At 38.6% G+C, this 24,666-nt stretch overlaps 1 protein-coding gene across 2 annotated transcripts in view; it reads left to right on the top strand.

Annotated features, from left to right (window-relative positions):
• The first annotated feature begins 3,382 nt into the window (after positions 1-3,382).
• Positions 3,383-24,666, top strand: part of RANBP3L (RAN binding protein 3 like) — a 268,002-nt gene continuing 246,718 nt past the window's right edge. The window contains exons 1-2 of one of the 2 annotated variants that reach the window (XM_078066640.1): positions 3,383-3,491; positions 23,353-23,498. In XM_078066640.1, coding sequence (XP_077922766.1) covers positions 3,478-3,491; positions 23,353-23,498 — 160 coding nt within the window. In that variant the 5' untranslated portion in view covers positions 3,383-3,477. Of the gene's footprint in view, positions 3,492-11,638; positions 11,890-23,352; positions 23,499-24,666 lie in introns of those variants that run through there. The other variant, XM_078066638.1, reaches the window with a different exon arrangement.

Raw genomic sequence — 24,666 nt, 5'->3', positions numbered from 1 at the left:
TGCAGCAGTGAGTAAAAAAAGATGAAGCTAGAGAAATTGAACACAGGTGTTTACATAGTATGAGGATTGGCACAGCAAACAGCCTCGGTCATGGAAATAGAGGATCATGGTAAGAGCACTATTGCAGGAAAATAAGCTGGAGGTCTGAATTCTCCTTATCTATAAGGGTTTTGCTCTACACCTCAGCAATTGCACTACTTATCCAAAGGGTACAAAAATAGTGATTCGAAGGGGCACCTGCACCCCAATGTTTATAGCAACAATGTCCATAATAGCCAAACCGTGGAAAGAGCCCAGATGTCCACTGACAGATGAATGGATAAGGAAGGTGTGTTTTTTGTACACACACACACACACACACACACACACACACACACACACACAATGGAATATTACTCAGCCATCAAAAAGAATGAAATCTTGCCATTTGCAGCAATGTGGATGGAACTAGAGGGTACTATGCTAAGTAAAATAGGTCAATCAGAGAAAGACAAATACTGTATGATTTCACTCATATGTTGAGCTTAAGAAACAAAAGAGATGATCATAGGGGAAAGGAAGGAAAAAATAAAATAAAACAGAGAAGGAGGGAAACCATAAGAGACTCTTAACTCTAAGAAATAAACCGAGGGTTGCTAGAGGGGAGGTGAGTGGGGGATGGGGTAACTGGCTGATGGGCATTAAGGAGGGCACGTGATGTAATGAGCACTGGGTGTTATATGCAACTGATGAATCACGAAATTCTACCCCTGAAACTAATAATACACTATATGTTAACTAAATTGAATTTAAATAAAAAAATACAAGTAATTCAACTAGAAAAAAAGGAAGAGGTGAGGGTTTTGCAATGGATAATGTTCTACCCCTGGCCCTGTAACATCTGTGACTCTATGGTGTGGCCACAGGGTCCTGCTGAGTGGGAAAGCAAGGAAATAATGCTAGTACAGATAAAGAATAGGGATTGGAAGTCATGATGAGGACAAAAGTTAGGGTCATTAGGATTTGATGCAATAAGAAAGTGTAACGGTAAGAGAGTGAGGTAGAAGTTGATTTTATGCTACTTCCCATAAACTTTTAAAAGTTTATGGTAATATATGTCCTTTCCCCCATACCTTTCTTTGGTCTATTATTGTGGTAGATTTTACTTCTCTGTATGGTATAATCCTCACAGTACTTTTTTGTTTGTGTGTTTAAAGGTCAATTATCATTTAAAGACTTTAGCAAGTGAAAATAAATGTCTTTTATATTTATCTGTATATTTACCACTTATCGCACTATTCATTATTTTGTGTAGGTTTGAATTTCCATCTGATATTATTGTCCTTCAGCCTGAAGCACTTTTAAACATTTCTTTTCTTTCTTTTATTTATTTGACAGAGAGAAACACAGAGAGAGAGGGAACATAAGCAGGGGGGGAGTGGGAGAGGGAGAAGCAGGCTTCCCTCGGAGCAGGGAGCCTGATGCAGGGCTGATGACCTGAGCCGAAGGCAGACGCTTAACAACTGAGTCACCCAGGCGTCCCCACTTTTAAACATTTCTTGAAGTGCATATCTTCTGGCAATGAATTCTCTCAGCTTTTGTTGTTTGTCGGAAGATATTTTTACTTCATTTTTGAAGATTTTTTTTTTTTTAATATAGAATTCTAGGCTTGTTCCCCCTTGGCCCCCAGGCCCTCTTTAAACCTTCAGAGATGTTGGCCCATTTTGTTCTAGCTTGCTTTGTTCATGATGAGACGTAACTGATAATTTTTATTTTCTTGTGTATAATGGGCATTTTTCTCTTCTTTTGCTGCTTTTATAATCTTTCTCTTCATCATTGGGTTTTGGCAATTTTATTATGATGTGCCTTGGCATGGTTTTCTTTTTGTTTATTCTGTTGGGATTTGTTGGGTTTCTTGGATTTGCGAGTTTATATTTTCCATCAAAATTGGAAATATCTTGATCATTATTTCTTTAAAATTCCTTCTATACTCCAGGACTCCAATTACACATATATTAGACCATTTGATATTGTCCCATGTATCACTGATGCTCTAATAATTTTTTTAAGCCCCCTTTAACTTGTGCTTTATTTTGGGTAGTTTCTATTGCTCTTTTTTAAAAGTTTACTGCACTTTTTTTTTTTTTTTTAAAGATTTCTTTCTTTCTTTATTTGACAGAGAGAGACACAGTGAGAGAGGGAACACAAGCAGGGGGAGTGGGAGAGGGAGAAGCAGGTTTCCTGGGAACAGGGAGCCCAATGCGGGGCTTGATCCCAGGACCCTGGGATCATAACCTGAGCTGAAGGCAGACGCTTAATGACTGAGCCACCCAGGGGCCCCTACTGGCCTTTTCTTCTGTAGTGTTCATCAGCTGTTAATCTCATTTAGTAAATTTTTCATTTTGGATATTGCATTTTTCATTTCTAGAAGTGCCATTTGGTTCCTTTCTGATATATTCTGTTTTTCTAATCATTATGTTTATGCTTTTCTTTAGATCCTTGAGCATATTTGTGATATTTTAAACAGTTGTTTTAAATCCATCATCCACTAATTCCATAATTTCTGTCATTTTTGGAGTATATTTCTATGATTAATTTTTCTCCTAATTATGGGTCATATTTCCTTGTTTCTCTGAATATTTAGTGGTTTTTGTTTGGATGCTAGACAGTGCATTTAAGTGTCTGGATCTCTTTATCTTCCTTAAATGGAAGAGCAGATAGATTTGTTCTGTCATGTAATTAATTTACTTGAGGATCAACTTCATCATTTTGAGGCTTGTTTTTAAGGTTTTGTTAAGGCAAATATAGAGCACCTTTACTCTAGGATTAGTCTGGCCCTAACTCTATGGCCTGCCTTTTATGGGGTCTTCAGTGAAAAAAAAAAAAAAAATCTTCTTATTCAGTGAAGTTTCTATTTTTCTTTGATTGGTCTCATGTAGTATTACCCTGTGCATGCACAAAGTTAGTATTCAGTCAAATACTCAAAGAGACCCCTGTGCAGAGTTCTAAAGCTATATCTCTGTCTTCAATGCCCTGCAAATTTCAGCCACCTCATCTTACATAAACTTCACAGAAAAGATCTCTTCCACTCAGTAAGAACACTGTGCTCTGCTTGTTTTCCACTTCCATGACCTGGAGTCTGGTAAATGCCGTCAGAGAAAAATATCATAGAAGTCATCATCAAAATCATTTTATTTGTTTACCTTCTCTCGGGGGTTACTGTTCTCTGATGCTGGTTTCCCACTGTCTCAAAATAGTTGTTTCACACATATTTCCCAGAGAAGAAAATAGGCAAGGGACTCTTGTGTCTACCTCTGACCTTCCTGGCCTCTTCCATAATACCCCTTGTGCAATATGTGAAATTCTGTGTACAGGGGTTGAATGAGTTTTTGGAGTTAAGAGATCTGAGGTGGTGCTGGTTTCTTACTCTCCAATTAAAAATGCAGCATAGAAGAGGAGACTTCAGCATTTCTCATTCAGAGTGCTTCTGGGGAAATTATGAACTGGCTAAGGTAGGTGTTTGGGTGGTTGGTAATATGAGGCAAGCAGCAGCTATCTACCTCCTCTAGGTCCTTACTGAGTTGGGAAGACTCTCATTGATAAAGGCAGGACCTGAGCTAGAGCTTGGGGAGTGGGCTTGGAGGAGGTGGGAGCAGGGTGTAGGCAGCAAGGGGGAAAGTCCCTTGGGGGCTCAAACTCTCTGACTTTCCCCCTTGCTTTTTTTAAGGGATCCCCCTTCTTTTTCTCCCCCCCAAATTCTGATTATGTATTGCCATTCCCTGAGAGCAATACCAAAAAAAAAAAAAACAAAACAACTTTTATTGTGCCTTAAAATAAATGAAGAAGACAAATAAGAGAAATATTTACTCATTGTAGAACACCTGAAAAATACTGAGCATCCTCAGAAAACTGCCTTAGATGGTGTTTCCTTTTAATAAAGTAGTTGGTTGGAATAATATAATGCATGAAGTTGTACATCCAATCTTTAAAACCTATCATTCTAATCATTTTTCTAAAATTTCTAGCTCTGCTTTTACTTGTTGTGTTGGCATGGATGAGTTACTTAACCTCTGTGAACCTCAGTATGCTCATTTGTAAAATGGAGATAACAGTTGTACCTCCTTCAGAGATTGCTATCAGGACTAAATTAGAGAGTATATGTCAAACTCTTAGCTAGTACTTGATTTATGGTAAGCACTCATTAACTGTTAGCTAATACTTTTTCATGTCATGCAGGAATTCATTATATTATCAAAGTATGACTTTTCAATGAGTCTGTATTATGTCATTGTATAACAGCATCATGACTTATTTAACTGTTGCCCTATTTTGGACATTTATTTGGGGTCAAATTTTTGCTATTTCAATAATTTTGTGATGAAAGGCCCTTGAATATACAACTGTCTACCGTTCATGTGAAGGTAAATCCCTGGAAGTGGGAGGAACAGTTGGGGGAAAAGGAAACAGAACATCAGTGGAGGTAGAGTTTCCTTCATCCATCTCAGCTCAGACTCCTCATATAAAGCCTCAAAGGACAGCAGCTTGGGAATGGCTTCTAGAGGAGCCTGGGCTGAAGGAGAAAGGAAGGTCCTTTGGAAGATTTCTGTCTTTCCTCCTTTTTGTTTCAAATTCTCAGAGGGTTGGGACTCACTGAGCTGGGGAGACCTGAAGTCTATATCCAGCTCACTGGCCAAGTATGTGACTTTGGGCATCACTCAATTTTCCTGGGCTGCTTCTTGGGTAAAATGGAGGAGTTGGGCTTCACTTCTAAAGTTCCTTTAAATGCTGGCATCCTACAGATCTAGACTCTGATGACCTCATATCCAATATCAACTTACCCCACTTCCTATTTCAAGTGGAGAATTTAGTTCGTGCAATCTTCAGTTCATTCATTTATTCAGGAAGCATTTATCCAGCTCCTACCATTCATCCATCACAGAGGTGAATTACATGGTCTCCAGTCCTTGAGGAACTCCCACTCCAGTAGGGAAATAGGACAAGGAAAAAATTATATTGACACACTGTGATAATTGCTATAATAGAGGCTATTACTGAATCCCATGGAAGGACAAAAGAGGAGATACGTGTTTTGTTTTTTATTTTTTAATCTTTTTTCTTCTCTAAGGTTTTATTTTTTAAATTTTTAAAAAATTTTTTTATTGTTATGTTAATCCCCATACATTACATCATTAGTTTTAGATATAGTGTTCCATGATTCATTGTTTGTGCATAACACCCAGTGCTCCATGCAGAATGTGCCCTCCTCAATATCCATCACCAGGCTAACCCATCCTCCCACCCCCCTCCCCTCTAGAACCCTCAGTTTGTTTTTCAGAGTCCATCATCTCTCATGGTTCGTCTCCCCCTCCCATTCCCCCCCCTTCATTCTTCCCCTCCTGCTACATTCTTCTTTTTTTTTTTCTTTCTTAACATATATTGCATTATTTGTTTCAGAGGTACAGATCTGAGATTCAACAGTCTTGCACAATTCACAGCGCTTATCAGAGCACATACCCTCCCCAGTGTCCATCACCCAGTCACCCCATCCCTCCCACCCCACCCCCCACTCCAGCAACCCTCAGTTTGTTTCCTGAGATTAAGAATTCCTCATATCAGTGAGGTCATATGATACATGTCTTTCTCTGTTTGACTTATTTCGCTCAGCATAATACCCTCCAGTTCCATCCACGTTATTGCAAATGGCAAGATCTCATTCCTTTTGATGGCTGCATAATATTCCATTGTATATATATACCACATCTTTATCCATTCATCTGTTGATGGACATCTTGGCTCTTTCCACAGTTTGGCTATTGTGGACATTGCTGCTATAAACATCGGGGTGCATGTACCCTTTCGGATCCCTACTTTTGTATCTTTGGGGTAAATACCCAGTAGTGCAATTGCTGGATCATATGGTAGCTCTATTTTCAACTTTTGGAGGAACCTCCATACTGTTTTCCAGAGTGGCTGCACCAGCTTGCATTCCCACCAACAGTGTAGGAGGGTTCCCCTTTCTCCGCATCCCCGCCAACATCTGTCATTTCCTGACTTGTTAATTTTAGCCATTCTGACTGGTGTGAGGTGGTATCTCATTGAGGTTTTGATTTGGATTTCCCTGATGCCGAGCGATATTGAGCACTTTTTCATGTGTCTGTTGGCCATTTGGATGTCTTCTTTGGAAAAATGTCTGTTCATGTCTTCTGCCCATTTCTTGATTGGATTCTTTGTTCTTTTGGTGTTGAGTTTGATGAGTTCTTTATAGATTTTGGATACTAGCCCTTGATCTGATATGTCATTTGCAAATATCTTCTCCCATTCTGTCAGTTGTCTTTTGGTTTTGTTGACTGTTTCCTTTGCTTTGCAAAAGTTTTTTATCTTGATGAAGCCCCAATAGTTCATTTTTGCCTTTGCTTCCCTTGCCTTTGGTGATGTTTCTAGGAAGAAGTTGCTGTGGCTGAGGTCGAAGAGGTTGCTGCCTGTGTTCTCCTTTAGGATTTTGATGGACTCCTGTCTCATATTGAGGTCTTTCAACCATTTGGAGTCTATTTTTGTGTGTGGTGTAAGGAAATGGTCCAGTTTCATTCTTCTGCATGTGGCTGTCCAATTTTCCCAACACCATTTGTTGAAGAGACTGTCTTTTTTCCATTGGACATTCTTTCCTGCTTTGTCAAAGATGAGTTGACCATAGAGTTGAGGGTCCATTTCTGGGCTCTCTATTCTGTTCCATTGATCTTTGTGCCTGTTTTTGTGCCAGTACCATACTGTCTTGATGATGACAGCTTTGTAGTAGAGCTGGAAGTCCGGAATTGTGATGCCGCCAGCTTTGCTTTTCTTTTTCAACATTCCTCTGGCTATGCGGGGTCTTTTCTGGTTCCATACAAATTTTAGGATTATTTGTTCCATTTTTTTGAAAAAAGTGGATGGTATTTTGATGGGGATTGCATTGAATGTGTAGATTGCTCTAGGTAGCATTGACATCTTCACAATATTTGTTCTTCCAATCCATGAGCATGGAACGTTTTTCCATTTCTTTGTGTCTTCCTCAATTTCTTTCATGAGTATTTTATAGTTTTCTGAGTACAGATCCTTTGCCTCTTTGGTTAGATTTATTCCTAGGTATCTTATGATTTTGGGTGCAATTGTAAATGGGATCGACTCCTTAATTTCTCTTTCTTCTGTCTTGTTGTTGGTGTATAGGAATGCCACTGACTTCTGTGCATTGATTTTATGTCCTGCCACTTGACTGAATTCCTGTATGAGTTCTAGCAGTTTTGGGGTGGAGCCTTTGGGATTTTCCGCATAAAGTATCATATCATCTGCAAAGAGTGAGAGTTTGACTTCTTCTTTGCCGATTTGGATGCCTTTTATTTCTTTTTGTTGTCTGATTGCTGTGGCTAGGACTTCCAATACTATGTTGAATAGCAGTGGTGAAAGTGGACATCCCTGCCATGTTCCTGACCTTAGGGGGAAAGCTCTCAGTTTTTCCCCATTGAGAATGATATTCGCTGTAGGTTTTTCATAGATGGCTTTTATGATATTGAGGTATGTACCCTCTATGCCTATACTCTGAAGAGTTTTGATCAAGAAAGGATACTGTACTTTGTCAAATGCTTTTTCTGCATCTATTGAGAGGATCATATGATGCTTGTTCTTTCTTTTGTTAATGTATTGTATCACGTTGATTGATTTGCGGATGTTGAACCAACCTTGCAGCCCAGGGATAAATCCGACTTGGTCGTGGTGAATAATCCTTTTAATGTACTGTTGGATCCTATTGGCTAGTATTTTGGTGAGAATTTTTGCATCCATGTTCATCAGGGATATTGGTCTGTAATTCTCCTTTTTGATGGGGTCTTTGTCTGGTTTTGGGATCAAGGTAATGCTGGCCTCATAAAATGAGTTTGGAAGTTTTCCTTCCATTTCTATTTTTTGGAACAGTTTCAGAAGAATAGGTATTAATTCTTCTTTAAATGTTTGGTAGAATTCCCCTGGGAAGCCATCTGGCCCTGGGCTTTTGTGTTTTGGGAGATTTTTGATGACTGCTTCAATTTCCTTAGTGGTTATAGGTCTGTTCAGGTTTTCTATTTCTTCCTGGTTCAGTTTTGGTAGTTGAGACATCTCTAGGATTGCATCCATTTCTTCCAGGTTATCTAATTTGCTGGCATAAAGTTGCTCATAATATGTTGTTATAATTGTTTGTATTTCTTTGGTGTTGGTTGTGATCTCTCCTCTTTCATTCATGATTTTGTTGATTTGGGTCATTTCTCTTTTCTTTTTGATAAGTCTGGCCAGGGGTTTATCAATCTTGTTAATTCTTTCAAAGAACCATCTCCTTGTATCGTTGATCTGTTCTCCTGTTCTTTTAGTTTCTATTTCATTGATTTCTGCTCTGATCTTTATTATTTCTCTTCTCCTGCTGGGTTTAGGCTTTATTTGCTGTTCTTTCTCCAGCTCCTTTAGGTGTAGGGTTAGGTTGTGTACTTGAGACCTTTCTTGTTTCTTGAGAAAGTCTTGTATTGCTATATACTTGCCTCTTAGGACTGCCTTTGCTGCATCCCAAAGATTTTGAATAGTTGTGTATTCATTTTCATTGGTTTCCATGAATTTTTTAAATTCTTTAATTTCCTGGTTGACCCATTCATTCTTCAGTAGGATGCTCTTTAGCCTCCATGTATTTGAGTTCTTTCCGACTTTCCTCTTGTGATTGAGTTCTAGTTTCAAAGCATTGTGGTCTGAAAATAGGCAGGGAATGATCCCAATCTTTTGATACCAGTTGAGACCTGATTTATGACCCAGGATGTGATCGATTCTGGAGAATGTTCCATGGGCACTAGAGAAGAATGTGTATTCCGTTGCTTTGGGATGGAATGTTCTGAATATGTCTGTGAAGTCCATTTGGTCCAGTGTGTCATTTAAAGTCTTTATTTCCTTGTTGATCTTTTGCTTAGACGATCTGTCCATTTCAGTGAGGGGGGTGTTAAAGTCCCCCACTATTATTGTATTGTTGTTGATGTGTTTCTTTGCTTTTGTTATTAATTGCCTTATATAATTGGCTGCTCCCATGTTAGGGGCATAGATATTTACAATTGTTAGATCTTCTTGTTGGATAGACCCTTTAAGTAGGATATAGTGTCCTTCCTCATCTCTTATTACAGTCTTTGGTTTAAAATCTAATTTGTCTGGTATAAGGATTGCCACCCCAGCTTTCTTTTGGTGTCCATTAGCATGGTAAATGGTTTTCCACCCCCTCACTTTCAATCTGGGGGTGTCTTTGGTTCTAAAATGAGTCTCTTGCAGACAGCATATTGATGGGTCTTGTTTTTTAATCCAATCTGATAGCCTGTGTCTTTTGATTGGGGCATTTAGCCCATTTACATTCAGGGTAACTATTGAAAGATAGGAATTTAGTGCGATTGTATTGCCTGTAAGGTGACTGTTACTGTATATTGGCTGTGTTCCTTTCTGGTCTATGTTGCTTTTAGGCTCTCTCTTTGCTTAGAGGACCCCTTTCAAGATTTCTTGTAGGGCTGGTTTTGTGTTTGCAAATTCCTTTAGTTTTTGTTTGTCCTGGAAGCTTTTTATCTCTCCTTCTATTTTCAATGACAGCCTAGCTGGATATAGTATTCTTGGCTGCATATTTTTCTCATTTAGTGCTCTGAATATGTCCTGCCAGTCCTTTCTGGCCTGCCAGGTCTCTGTGGATAAGTCTGTTGCCAATCTAATGTTTCTACCATTGTAGTTACATATCTCTTCTCATGAGCTGCTTTCAGGACTTTCTCTTTGTCTCTGAGACTTTTAAGTTTTACTATTAGATGTCGGGGTGTTGACCTATTTTTATTGATTTTGAGAGGGGTTCTCTGTGCTTCCTGGATTTTGATGCCTGTTTCCTTCCCCAAATTAGGGAAGTTCTCTGCTATAATTTGCTCAGTTATACCTTCTGCCCCTCTCTCTCTTTCTTCTTCTTCTGGGATCCCAATTATTCTAATGTTGTTTCGTCTTATGGTATCATTTATCTCTCGAATTCTGCCCTCGTGATCCAGTAGTTGTTTATCTCTCTTTTTCTCAGCTTCTTTATTTTCCATCATTTGGTCTTCTATCTCACTGATTCTTTCTTCTGCCTCATTTATCCTAGCAGTTAGCGCCCCCATATTTGATTGCACCTCATTAATAGCCTTTTTGATTTCTACTTGGTTAGATTTTAGTTCTTTTACTTCTCCAGAAAGGGTTTCTCTAATAACTTCCATGCTTTTTTCAAGCCCAGCTAGTATCTTTAAAGTGATGATTCTGAACTCTAGATCTGACATCGTACTAATGTCCATATTGAGTAGGTCCCTGGCAGTCGGTACTACCTCTTGTTCTTTTTGTTGAGGTGATTTTTTCCGTCTTGTCATTTTGTGCAGAGGAGAATAGATTAATGAGAGAACAAAATGCTAGCAGGGTAACAACGTCCCCAAAAAATATACTCTAAACAAATCAGAAAAGACCTGAAGCACTGGGAAAAGAAAGGGAAAGAGAGAATAAAGAAAAAGAAAAAAAAAAAGAAAAAGAAAAAGATAAAGATAAAAACAAACAAAAACAGAACAGAACAAAACAAAACAAAAACAGAATGTTATCAAATATGATCAGGCTGGTTTATAGATCAGTGCCACACACTAGATTTTGGGTGTATTTTGGTCTGTTAAAAGAAAGTGCCTCCCAAAATTTTAAAGAAAGAAAAACTTATATATGTACAAAAATAAGGGTTGATATGATGAAGGGATAGAATATGACTGTAAAGATGGAAATTATAAAAAATTTTATAAAAGGAATTGATAAGTTGTTTGAAAAAAGAAAGAAGAGGATTAAAAAAAAAAGAAAAAAAAAAAGGGAGAGAATGTAATCAGGCAGGGGAGTAGAAAAAAACCATACACTAGAGATTTAGAGTATATTTTGATCTGTTAGAAGAAACTATGTCAAAATTTTAAAGAGAGAACAACTTATATATATATATGCCAAAAATATGGGTAACTACTATGAAAGGATAGAATATGACTCTAAAAATGAAAAATAAAAATGTTTTTTAAAAAAGGGATTGATAAGATGTTGGTTGAAAAAGGGAAAAAGAAAAATTCAAAAAAAAAAAGAAAAAAAAGACAGTTAAAAAAATAACTAACTTTATTTTTTTATTTATTTTTATTTTTTAAAGATTTTATTTATTTGACAGAGAGAGGCACAGTGAGAGAGGGAACACAAGTGGGGGAGCAGGAGAGGGAGAAGCAGGCTTCCTGCGGAGCAGGGAGCCCGATATGGGGCTCGATCCCAGGACCCTGGGATCATGACCTGAGCCGAAAGCAGACGCGTAATGACTGAGCCACCCAGGCGCCCCGGAAAAAAAAATAATTAACTTTAAAAGACTAAAGAATCATGGTAAAAAAGCCATGAATTCTATGTGCAGTATTCCCCTAGCGCTGGAGTTCTGCTGTCCTCATTGATCGGTAAACTTGGTCTTGGCTGGCTGTTCTCGCTGATCTTCTGGGGGAGGGGCCTGTTGCCATGGTTCCCAAATGTCTTTGCCGGAGGCGGAATTGCCCCGCCCTTGCCCGGTCCGGGCTAAGTAATCTGCTCCGGTTTGCTCTCGGGAGCTTTTGTTCCCTGCAAGCTTTCCGTACAGCTTTGGAGGCGGAGAGTGAAAATGGCAGCCTCCCAGTCTCCGCCCCGGAGGAGCCGAGAACTCGGGGTCCCGCTCCTCAGCGAGCCCCCAGAGAAAAGCAGTCAGTCACTCCCATCTCCCCGGTCTCTGGCCGCACTCCGTGCTCACCCGGCCTGTGACCGCGCGTTTCTATCTCTGGCACACGACCCCGGGTGGATTCTCCAAACCCAGCAGATCCCTGCGGTGCGCTCCCGCACCTCTCCTCCCGGGGGAAGAAGGTGAGTCTCCCCGGATCTGCCGCTTGTTGGGTCCCTGCTGGAGGAGCAGTGGCCCGACTGTGCTGCGGATCACAGTTTATGACAACCCCGAGCTGAGAGCCCGCGCCTCGGCTCTGTCTCTGCAGCCGGCTTCCCCGCTCCGATACCTGGGAGCTCTGCCGCACTCAGGCACCCCCGGTCTTTCTGTGACCCCAAGGGTCCTGAGACCACACTGTCCCGCGAGGCTTCCACCCCCCACTTAGCCACCGGAGTGACGTCCCTCAGCGGAGCAGACTTCTAAAAGTTCCGATTTTGTGCTCCGCGGTTCTATCACTTGCCAGAAGCGGCCGGCGGAGGCCCCTCCCCCGCCGTCTATCCTCCCGAATATCGCCTCGGATTCACTTCTCCGCATGTCCTACCTTCCAGAAAGTGGTCGCTTTTCTGTTCAGAGAGTTGTTGCTCTTCTTTTCTTCGATCTCCTGTTGAGTTTGTAGGTGTTCAGAATGGTTTGATCCCTATCCAGCTGAATTCTTGAGAGGAGACGAAATCCAGGTCTCCTACTCCTCCACCATCTTGCTCCGCCCCACGTGTTTTGTTTTTAATAGTGCTGATTGGGTGGGTCAGATGAGGAGTGGATCACCTAGGAAAACAGGCAAGCTATCTCTAATCCCCTTGATGTATGAGGCTGATTCTGAGTTTTAATGAAAGCTTTCCTGATATGAGACCATTTTCTGTCTTAAAACATCTCCATAAGGCAAATATTGTTGAGAAACTCCAAGATGAGAGAAAGAAAGTTGACTATAGAGATGAGCAAGACATTGTCTTTACCTCCTAAATAGTGATGAGAAAAGGCAGCCATGGAAGTAATCAGTATGGAAAGTAAGTGTGGAAGTAATAAAAATCAGCTATGGATGGAGCGATTTTATTCCTGAGAGATCTGGGGTAACTGTTCTCTCTGGTTTGGTGGAAAGAATGCTGGCTTTGGAGTTGGAGTGGCCAAGTAGCTCCAGGGTCTAGGACAAGTTGCCTGATAGCGGTGAGCATCAGTAAACAGAGCCAGGAACACTTACCTGGAGATAATGCATGTAGATCTGGGGTGTATATCAGACACTGAAGAAGATGGTCCTTTCTTCCTGCCTCTGGTTACTAATCTTTTAGAGTCTTTGTTTACACATCCTAACGGTGTGAATAGTATTTTTCCCTGAAGGAGTATAGATGAAGTAATGAGTACGGGGGCATTTGGCACATGCCAGAGCATTACTGTGGTTCTATAAGAAGGATGTGAACTGGAATCTTAAGGAACAGACGTACCCAGTAGACTTTTTAAGGAAGATTTTGGCATTCACCAGGGAGTCGTGCTCACTGGCAGAAGGGCACCATCCGGGTGCAGTTGTTGGAACAGGGCCTGATGCTGCGTGCTAGTGGCGAAAGCTCTCAGAGGAGAGGAAAATGGAGCAAAGGCGAAGGGGGACAGGGCCAGCTGACTACATCTCAGTCTGACTTGGCCCAAATGCCAGTAGGGAAGGGGCACTTAGGCAGGGTGGCATCTGGGGGTGGGTGGCTGCTCATGAAGTGCTGGTCACCTAGCACCATGGAGAATGTGACGAATAGTGGTTCTCACTCCTCCACCTCTGTCCCTCCTTGTATTCCAAAGGGAAAAGCTGTGATGAAAGGGTTTAAAAAAAAAAAAAAAAGTAGGGCAAGGGAAAGATAAACCAAGCAGGGGTTGCCAGGACAATAGTGAACAGACAGCTGGGTTGGGTGTTTGGGGCTGTGCAGTGAGGGAGAAATGCCCTGAGAAGAGCTGTGCTTTGTTCAGAATTCAGGCATAATGTGCAAGGTCCAATGTGACCCTCCCCACCACCCCTCCATCCCACCACCCCCCCAAAGTCCACCCAGACAGAGACGGAGGGAGATAGAGAGGGGGGAGATTTATTTTGGTGTAGGGTGCTTTGAAAGCAACACAGAAGAGAGAGAAAGTGAGCTCAGAGAGAAGGAAAATGCAGGATACCCTAGGGCACCTTCACAAGGCACCAGGACGGGAGAGGGCATCACAAACAAAGCTGTGCACTGACTGTTACTTCCCCATGTGTGGAATGCCCACTCTGTGTGTGGGGTTGAAATAGGCAGCTTTTTTGAACAGAAGAGCATTTGGTTCATTTGCTGCATTTGGGATGTGTTATCTTAGAATGTGTTTCCTATGCTCACTCTCTGTGGCAGCAGATTTCTCTCCCAATAGGTTCCCTCCAGGGTTGTGGAGATGCCTGGTTAGATCACTGTATGAGTCATGTAGTATCTCGTGCAAGCTGAGTTGCAGCATAGCTAGTGGTTAAAAACATGGACTGTGGTGCCATATTCTCTGGTTTTGTGATCCAGTTCTACCACTTGGGCAAGAACTTAACCTTCCTGGGACTCAGTTTCCTCATTTGTAAAATGAGATAATAGTAGTATCAACTATGGATGGGATTAGATGGGCTTCTGCATGTGGGGCACTGAGGACCTGCCTGGCACATGGTAAGAACGTGAAGTATTGGCTATCATTATTAATTATCTGGTGCTTAGAAGGTATTCAATAAATGTTTGCTGCTGTCAGAAAAATCATCATATCAAATACTTCCTGAATCCCCATGTGTCCATGATGCTCTCCTCTATGCTTATTTATGGTGCTCAATTGAAGACATGTTTTCTGCCTGGTAACTTACTTTCTGGGGTGGAGACACTGATTTGGACATACACAAAGAATTGAAAAATAAAATGGGAATAAGGCACAAAAAATAATGCACCAAAAAAATAAAGATGGTGAGCATAAAAAACCAGCCAAAATTTGTGTTTACTGTCTTAACAAAGTAATCTCATTTTTTATTGGTAGGGATTTAAAATTGGTTGTTGATAGGTCAATTTGCAGCTGTTAAATAGTCATATGCCTACATAGAGGGAGGTCTCTATTGGGATATCATAGAGATCATTCTTATCCTGGTGAATCATTTTCCATAAGAATATTTTATTATTATAACAAATGATAAACATATTTAATGTTAATGTTATAATAACTATCATATTATAGCAATATTTTATTTCTATAATAAAATATTAAGAGATATACCAGCTATTGTGTCATTTAGTCATCTCAAGATCCTGTGATACCAAATATTTATTATTATTCCCATTTGACAGATGAGAAAGTGGAGACTTAGTTTGAAATTGCCCAAGTCCACATAATTAATGAAAGGTAGAGCTGGTATTAAACCTAGAACTATTTGAATCCAAACCTATATTCTTAATGACAAAGAATCCAAAGCTAATAATTTAGACAATCAGAAAGATCTCAAAAGACATAGAGCTATGGACTGAAACTAACAAGACTAGATAAAATGGGGGCGCCTGGGTGGCTCAGTCGTTAAGCGTCTGACTTTGGCTCAGGTCATGATCCCAGGGTCCTGGGATCGAGCCCCGCATTGGGCTCCCTGCTCAGCGGGAAGCCTGCTTCTCCCTCTCCCACTCTGCCTGCTTGTGTTCCCTCTCTCGCTGTGTCTCTCTCTGTCAAATAAATAAATAAATAAAATCTTAAAAAAAAAAGACTAGATAAAATGGGGATAGATGGGAAAATCTGAATGTACTTCATAAAACCAGCTGTTTGAGTTTGAAATGGAGAAACTATGGCTTAATAACAGTTTGTGTGAAATACACTTGGGTTTTCTTTCTTTCTTTCTTTTTATTTTTAGATTTAAGTTTAATATGAACCAACAAATATATAACATGGCTGCCCATAAAAGCCAATTGCTGTGGTTGCAGCAATAGACGTATTATCTGCAGAAACACAACCATACAGGGACAGGAACTGGCAAATAGAACACTAAGAGAGCATTCATGTCAGTGAAGGATCTGGAAAATACGTTCGTTTCTAACAATTTCAACAACAAGGAATTACTGAAGGAATCATAGTGGTGGTGTTTTTTTTTTTTTTTCTAGAAAGCAGTAATAATTATAATAATAACACTTAATTCTGATAAAACAGTCTCCTTGACCCAGGCGTATTTATATGTATTAACTCTTTTATATCTTACAGCAACTTCATGAGTAGATCTATTATTATTTTTGTTTTATGGATGAGGAAAATTTGCTTGCAGCATAGAAAACTAAAGGAGTAGCTCTCCACCTTGTGCTTCCTCCCCGCCCCCCCACCTCTTGCTTTTAGCTTCTGCCATGATCACATGTAAGATCCAAGTGCAGTGAACAGAGTTTTTGCTTTAACATGTGGTTAATCTGAAAGAGAACTAATGAAAACTCATATCTCTTTTCCCAACTCTTTCCAGATGTAATGTAGTTAACCCCTCCTTTTCAAGAATAGCATGCAAGGGGGTAGCTGTTAAAAGGAAATGCTTTCACACATGAGCTAACTCCTTTTACTCTTTGACAAGAGGCTGCCTCTGTTGGTCAGTGTCTACCAGCCAGGTGTGCTCAGGTACGTGCCATGAGATTGTCCATCAGCGGGAAACACAGGATATTACAAGTTAGGTTTATGCAAGATATGTGCTGGATGTAAAGGCTGAACAGCCCCGACACAGACAGATATACAGAAAATAGTGTACATGCTCTTGCTATCATGGTTTTGACATTTGTTACTTGGTAACTCTATTTAAAAATTTTGCAGTAAGTACTTTCAGCAGCAACAAGCTAAAAACCAAAAGTAACAACAAAACAAACAAAACCCAAGAGGCTGAAAGAGTATATTTCATGAAAAATAAGGTCCTGAATGTTCATTTCTCAAGTTTGTTGATGATGAATATAAAACTTGCACAAAATGTTTGTTGACATCAGGGGTTCAATGACATCATTAAACACATGAAAAGCAGAGACACACATCTGCTGAAGAAACAATAGCAGCTACTTCAGAGTTAGAAGTTGTTTTAAGAGGATTGTGTCCAAAGAAAATAATTTAACATGTGCAGTTGCGGAAAGGTATGTTTACATATCACTCTTTTGAAGTGTGACTTTTCGTTTAGATCAAATATCTGTTCTTCTAAATTAATTTCAATCATTTCAATCATTTTCAATTTCAGGATTTCTTGTGTATTTACAAAGCAATGTTAAAATGTTGGCTCTCTTAGCAATAGAATAGTGTTATGAACAGTTAAATAATGCCAGTTTTTTGTCAGGGTCATCAGATACTTCAAATAGGAAATCAGTCAAGTTAATTCCAGTTAATGACTCAATTCTTTTTCCATCTGACAACTCGTGAAATCAAAATAAAGCTTTCAGAAGTTTATCTGTGGAAGGCAAAACATCTGATATAATGGGGAATACTGTGATAAATTTAGTAAAAAATTTAACATTGAAGATGAAATTATTTGTTGCTGTGGTGATATTATGAATATATGTTTTGGCAGAGCATAGCACCATGATAAAAACTGTGTTCTCATTATGACATCTGTGGAGCAGAAATATAATGGGAATTGATTTTGGTGCATACACAACTCCTAATTGCATTCAAACAAATTTCAATATTTTACCAATTGAAGTAGAAACTGACAATGGTTAAATTTTACAAATATTTTTATATATACACAGAGGGACTGAATTAAAATTTTGTATGTGAAACTGACATTAAAAAACAGAAACTTCAGCTTAGCAGTATGTATTTTCTCTTAGTCATGCATCATCAGTTGAGTCTTATAAATGTTTGAGTTTTTAAAGAATTACTTAGAAAATCAACTTAAATGTCAACCATGGGGAAGAATTTCTCTAAATTTTGTTTGCATTTTATCCAAAATCAGCTGGAAATATTTAATCAAATTATTCAATAAGGGAACAACCAAGATCTTCAGCTTTTCAAGTTTATAGCAAACTAATTATTAAAATCAAAGCTTGCAAACAGGGTGATATTGATATTTATCCGTACAAAAACAAGGGAAGAAGAAAACACCTTAATTAATGAGAACTCCAATGGTGGAATAGCTCAATGTGTGAATAGAAAAGATTTGAATTTTGATTTGGTAAGTGTATATTGAATTGGATTGAAATTGAGAAGACCTGTGATTTTATATAATCTCAGTTTGATGAACTGTTTAGAAAAATCATTAGAAAACACCTTTTAAAATGAATTTTATCTTATAAAAAATGTTCATTGAAGAAGATACTCTGGGGTAAAAAAAAAAAAAAAAAAAGGACCTCTAAAAATATGTGGGTTGAAATATGAACAGATCTTAATTTTAAAAATTAAAATCTGAGAATAGGCTCTGTTTAGCAGACTTCGCTCAGAGCTGCCTGGAGAGTGCGCAGCCCCTGTAGAGAGGAGTTTCTTGGATAAAAATATGGTCAGAAGAAAGGGGTCAGTGGAAGCTGTCATGAATTTCAAATTTATTAATCATAAAATTCAACTATGAATAACACTGAAGGCAAATTTATGAGAAAATTAAAAATAATAGTTGCACATTTGAAAAAATTCTTCACAAAAGTACCAGTGACAGGGTCTTACAGGCAGATAAAGCTAAAAATTGATTAAAAATATGTGTACTAAGGATAATTATTTCACTTTTATTATTTTTAATGTTCAGATACTTAACATAAAGACTTAAAGTTTGTCCTAATATACTCAGATACATTAATTTTAGCTTTTTAAGAAAGAATTTCGTTTATTTTCTTAAAAGATATTTTCATTTAGTTGAGAGACAGAGCGCGCATGCGCACACGCAAGAAGAGAAGAGGGGAAGAGGGGGAGAGGGAGAGAGGGAGAGGGGGAGAGGGGGAGAGGGAGAGGGGGAGAGGGGGAGAGGGAGAGGGAGAGAGAATCCTCAACCCTTCTGAGCATGGTGCCTGACCTGGGGCTCCATCCCAGGACGCTGAGATCTGACCTGAGCCGAAACCAAGAGCCGGCCACTCAACTGACTGAGCTACCCAGGCACCCCAAAAGAATTTTATTTTTGAAAATAATTTTTAATAAAATAATTTACAAGTTCTCTAATAAAAGAACACTAGTTTGTTGGTCACTTAATAATTCAAAATAGTTACATAATTTTAATGATTTGCCTTAGGTTTTTATTTGGATGCAATTTCGAACTTAGAGAAAAGTTGCAAGAATATTACAAGGAGCTCCGGTATTCCTTCACATTTCCATTTTGCGCCACTGACTTTAACATTTCCCTTTTCTCTTTCTTGCTCCCATATCAATGTGTGTGTGTACATAAAATCTTTTTTTTCTGACACATTTGAGTGTAAGCTTAAGACACCATGTCCTTTGGGGCGCCTGAGTGGCTCAGTCGTTAAGCGTCTGCCTTCGGCTGGGGTCATGATCCTAGGGTCCTGGGATCGAGCCCCGCATCGGGCTCCCTGCTCGGCGGGGAGCCTGCTTCTCCCTCTCCCACTCCCCCTGCTTGTGTTCCCTCTCTCGCTGTGTCTCTCTCTGTCAAATAAATAAAATCTTTAAAAAAAAAAAAAAAAAAAAAAGACACCATGTCCTTTTACTACGAAATCATTTCATGTGGTTTTTCTGAAAATAAGGATATTGAATTCAGGAAGTGTAACATATATATAACACTATAAGCTATAATTCATATCCAAAGTCCATCTCTTGTCTCAAGAATGTCCTTTGTCCCTATTTTCTTCCTGTCCAGGATCCATTCCAGTTATCACATAGAGCAGAAGTTGTCAGGTCTCTTTGGTATCCTTCAATCTGAAATAGTTCCTCAGGTTTTCTTTGTCTTACTTAACCTTGACATTTTTTCAGAGAACAAGCTGGCTGTTTTGTAGAATGTCCCTCAGTTTGGGTATGATTAATTTCAGGCCATGCATTTTTGGCAGGGATAACATGATAAGTCCTTCTCAGTGCATCACACCTGAAAGCACATGGTGTCAATTTGTCCCAATATTAGTGATACTGACTAAGATCATTTGGATAAGTCGGTGTCCACCAGATCTCTCCCCTGAAGGCACAGATATATTTTGTAAGAATTAATTGGAAGTCATACAAATCAAATTTTTACCCACTGTATTTAAATAACATCAGTTGATTTTATCAATGGTCCTAGATTTGACCAATGGGGCTCCTCTAAGCTAGCTGGCTCCTTGTTCTTTTGGTATGATCTCTTATTCTTTAAGCATTTCCTTAATTCTCAGCATGAGGTATTACAGGATCATCCTGTATTCTTACTGCTTCAAGCCTGGAATCAGCCTTTTTTCCAAGTATCCCTGGCTTTTTAGTAAAGAGTGGTATTTATAAACCAAGATCTGACAACTAGGTATGCTTCTTGTTACATTTGAGTCATTGCTTATAAGCCCTCTCGGTGGTAGTGCTGATACACACATACACGCACACGTGTACATCCACACACATGCATATACAAGCATGTACATATATGAATTCCTCTCTCTCTCTCTCTGTATGGGTATAGAGCCATAAATTTATGCTGATACTTCCAAGTCCATCCAGCACCGCAGGACACATTCTAGTCTTCTTCCTCTCTGTATCTATAATATATAATTACTCATTTGTTCACGCCTAGGATATACAGAAAATAGCTTCAGAATTGCTCAAACGTAATGCTGTGAAAAGCAAACCTATTAGCTAGAATTTAGTATACATTTATAATTTTATTAGGTAAATATTACATATATTGAAGTGTAGAATCTCAAGTGTACAATGTGATGGGATTTTCAAATGGATATACATGTGTAACACAATCCTTACCAAGATAAAGAGTATTTCTATCACTCCAGTGAGTTTCTTCTTGCCCCTTCACAGCACATAAGTCCCTCCTGCAATACACATACTCAAAGGTGTTTTTTTTCTTTCCAATTTTTAAAAACCACCTTAATTTAGTTTTTACCTGCTGTAGAACCTCATACGCAGGGTCATGAAGATACTCTCCTAGATCTTCCTAAAAGCTTTACAGGTTTAGTTTTTATTGTCAGGTCTATGATCTATATCAAATTAATTTTTGTGAATGATAAGATAGGAGTTAAGGGTCACTTCTCCTTCATACATATACCTAATTGTTTTAGTACATGTATTGAAAAGGCTTTCCTTTGTTCTCATTGTATTGCTTTGGTGTCCATGTTGAAAGTAAATTAATTGTGTAAGTATAGTTCTGGACTCTGTTGTCCCATTGACAATTATTTATCATTATGCTATTATATTGTCTTGATTATTGTAGCTTTATAGTAAGTCTTAAAATGAGGTAGTATAAGTCTTCCAACTTTGTGCTTTTTTTTAAAAAGATTATTTTGATTACACTAGTTTTTTTTTTTCATTTTCCACATACATTTAGAATTATCTTGTCAATATCTATAAAAATACCTGCAGGAATTGTAACTGGGATTGCTGTGAATCTATAGATCAATTTGTGGAGAATTGACATTTTTTTTTTTTAAAGATTATTTATTTGTTTATTTATTTGAGAGAGAGAATGAGAGACAGAGAGCATGAGAGGGAAGAGGATCAGAGGGAGAAGCAGACCCCCAGCTGAGCAGGGAGCCCGATGTGGGACTTGGTCCCGGGACTCCAGGATCATGACCTGAGCTGAAGGCAGTCACTTAACCAACTGAGCCACCCAGGCGCCCGAGAATTGACATTTTAACAATACTGAGTTTTCCAATCCATGAACATGGCATATCTCTCCATTTATTTAGGTCTTTAATTTTTATCTCAGTGTATTTTATGCTTTTGAGTATAGAGGTTTTGCACATTTTTGCTAAAGGTATTCCTAAGTATTTTATAGTTTTTGATGCAATTGTAAATTGAATTTTCTTAAATTTTGTTTTTCAATTGTTTGCTGCTAGTAATAGAACATAATAATAAAGTCATTTCAATAAAAAAAAATCCTACACAGTAGATTTTTAAATATTGACTTTTTATCCTGTGATTTTGATAAAATCACTTATTAGTTTTACAGTTTTGTAGCTTCCTAACAACTTCCAACTTAACATTTATGATGTCTGTGATTGGGGATTGTTTCATTTCTTCTTTTTTAATCTTTTTGCCCCCTTTTACTGGCCTTATTGCAGTGGCTAGATGATTACATAGTTTTTTTATTGAATCTGTGTAAGATTCTTATTATTACCTCCTTTGTTTCTGATGAGTAGTCTACCATCATCCATACCATTGTTCTTCTTTTAGCAATATGTTTCTTTTCTCTAAATGCTTTCAAGATTTTCTTTTTATCTTTGGTTTTCACTTGTTTGATTAGGATATACCTAGTGTGTTTGTATTTATTGTTGGGGGTTTGCTGATCTTTTTGGATCTGTATGCTGTGTTTCACAAAAATTTAGGAAACCTTTGGCTATTATTTCTTCAAATAGTTTTTCTTCCTTATTCGTTCTTTTCTTTTCTTCTGGGGAGCTTTAATTACATTAGTCTTGTTGACATTGTCTTCTAGGTCCCTGAAGTTTTGTTTATCTTCTTTCAATCTTTTTTTGCTCTTTTTATATTGGATAATTTCTATTGAGCCCCTTATTTAATTCATTAACCCTTTCTTCAAATTCCATACTCTGATTCCTCAAACCAGTAAGACTGGGACTTTTTGCCTATGCTGTGGTGGCTTTAGGCTTGTGTGGACTGGGGAGTATTCTCAGGCAAAAACCTATATAAACACAAATTTTATTGAATTCAGTTCTCTTTCAAAGATTGACTCCAATCCAGTTTCTACTGCTTTTGATTGCTCTCCAGAGCCTTCAGATGGTTGTTTTTAAATAACTTTTTTTCTGAATTATCTGCAGAAAACACAAACTACCTTGCCAATATCAGATATGGAAGCAGTAATACAAATATTATTCCCTAATTTACCTAATAAAGGAAAAATATATGTAATTAACAATTGAAATAGAACAATAAGTTATGAAAATAAAAATTTTAAAAGATTTTAAAAGACTCGTATAAATATTTGGGTTACACTTGGCAAACTTCACCTTAAAATATCTCATGTGTCAACCTGAGGCTATTTCATCACTAGAATGTAGCTCATGCAGTTCACCCAAATCAACAGCCCCTGAAATGCTCCATTTGCTGTTTAATGAGCTGAGTCTACAATTATGTACTTGAGTATTATGGCTGCATCAAATTGCTATCAAGGTGTCTAAATGCATACTCCAATGTGTACGTGTCTCATGGTGGTTCAGCCACAAACATTTCCCAGATTGGCACAAGTCTGCAAAATGCATGATGAGGAGTGCTGATAGACATGACATTCTCCTTGGCACTGTGGACAAACCTCTGAAAAAGAGCAGTGTATGACTATTTAGAACGAGCCAGGTAACTAGTAAGTGTACCCTTATTGTATAGTGAGTACTGCTGACCTTAACCCATCTTTCTTCTTTCTACTCTTTTGTAGTCCACCTTGGCAGAATTCCTGCCAGACTCATGGCATAGCTGTTCATTAGTATCAAGGTCTCTTTCTTCAGAGGATTGGTGGCCAACACAGATATTATAAGTCACCACTGTTGCAGCAATAACCAAGTATCGCATCTCACTATCAAACCGCCTGCTTTCCACAGACACTCCATCAGCAGCAACTGCTCAGATCCTGGCACCCATCAGTGGATGGACTCCTCATGGTTTCCAGTTTTCTTCCATCATGAAGACAGTAATGACTCCTTGGATTTTTTTTCCCTTGGCATGGGAGGTGAGACACCAGGAAGAGGTAGGCATACTTTTTCACAATACAGGAGTGGGATGCACAATTATTTAATTTGAATATTAAAAAAGACAGCCCTCTTTTATACCCCATTTTGGTAAAGAAGGACATATCAGTCACAAAAAGAGATCTATCTAAAACTACAAGCAGCAGAGTCAACAGTAATGCCAGAACTATAGTTTGTATTATGATCTTTATAAATATTGATGCTTTTAGGGCAGAAAGTTTGGTTGAGAATGCATTGACTAAGTGGATAAAATCCTAATTTTATTTGTATACGTCTCTTTCCTAAAGAAGTAGAATTTTATTATGTTCTATTTTTTATGGTATAAACTTGGGCTTCATTACATGTTGAGACCAATGATGAGGATGTTTGTGTGGAGAGAGGAACATGGAGACCTAAATTTAACTGGTTTAGTTTACCAAGCATTATTGTTTTTTGTGATCTGTTCTTACTCTGTTTGGGCCAGTGTGTTGATTTTGAAATGTTTAGCTGCCCCTGGAGATTTCAGTGATGAGAACATTTTAAGAACTCAAAAAAAAAAAAAAAATCCTGTAGTTCTTTAAATGCAATCACCTGTTGGCATGTGGTCAAGACATAATTCACAGTAAAACATTCGTATTGTGGGATTAGTCCATTTCCATCAGGCAAAAGCTTGTCTGGTCAGTTGCCTTTCCCAAAGGTCCTGATGGGGAGTCTTGCTGTCTGTTTTGTTTTAAGATGACTCATATGAAGGGTTAAATTCCTTGATCCTTGCCGGGGTCATGTGGTCAAGCTTATGCTGGGTATGGTATTTTACTTTTTTTATCCAACAACAGAGGCCAAGGCTCTCTTCTTTTCTCCCTCCAAAGTCAGGACTAACCTCTTCTTCGTTCCTCCGTTCCCATTCCTGTTCTCATCTACTTTTTAACGTTCCACTCATGGGCTGCCTGCCTGGATGAGGAGGCAATGAGATTTCCACTTTAATATCTTCTGTAAAAATTTTAGGTGACAAGCAAAGAATGTACAGTCTGGCAGGGAAGATACCTAATGAGAGACAGGTGCTCTAATTAAAGTGAGCACACACTGTTATGGTGCATATAGGAGGAAGCTCACCTTGAGAAAGTCTGAGAAGGTTTTCTCTATTAGAAGATATGTAAAAGAGCACAGAAGTATAATTTGAAAGATAAATAT

The sequence above is a fragment of the Halichoerus grypus genome, chromosome 2 (genome assembly GCF_964656455.1).
Source record: "Halichoerus grypus chromosome 2, mHalGry1.hap1.1, whole genome shotgun sequence".
Lineage (NCBI taxonomy): Eukaryota > Metazoa > Chordata > Mammalia > Carnivora > Phocidae > Halichoerus > Halichoerus grypus.
The sequence above is the reverse complement of the archived record's forward strand: the minus strand, read 5'-3'. Positions and strand labels throughout refer to the sequence as shown.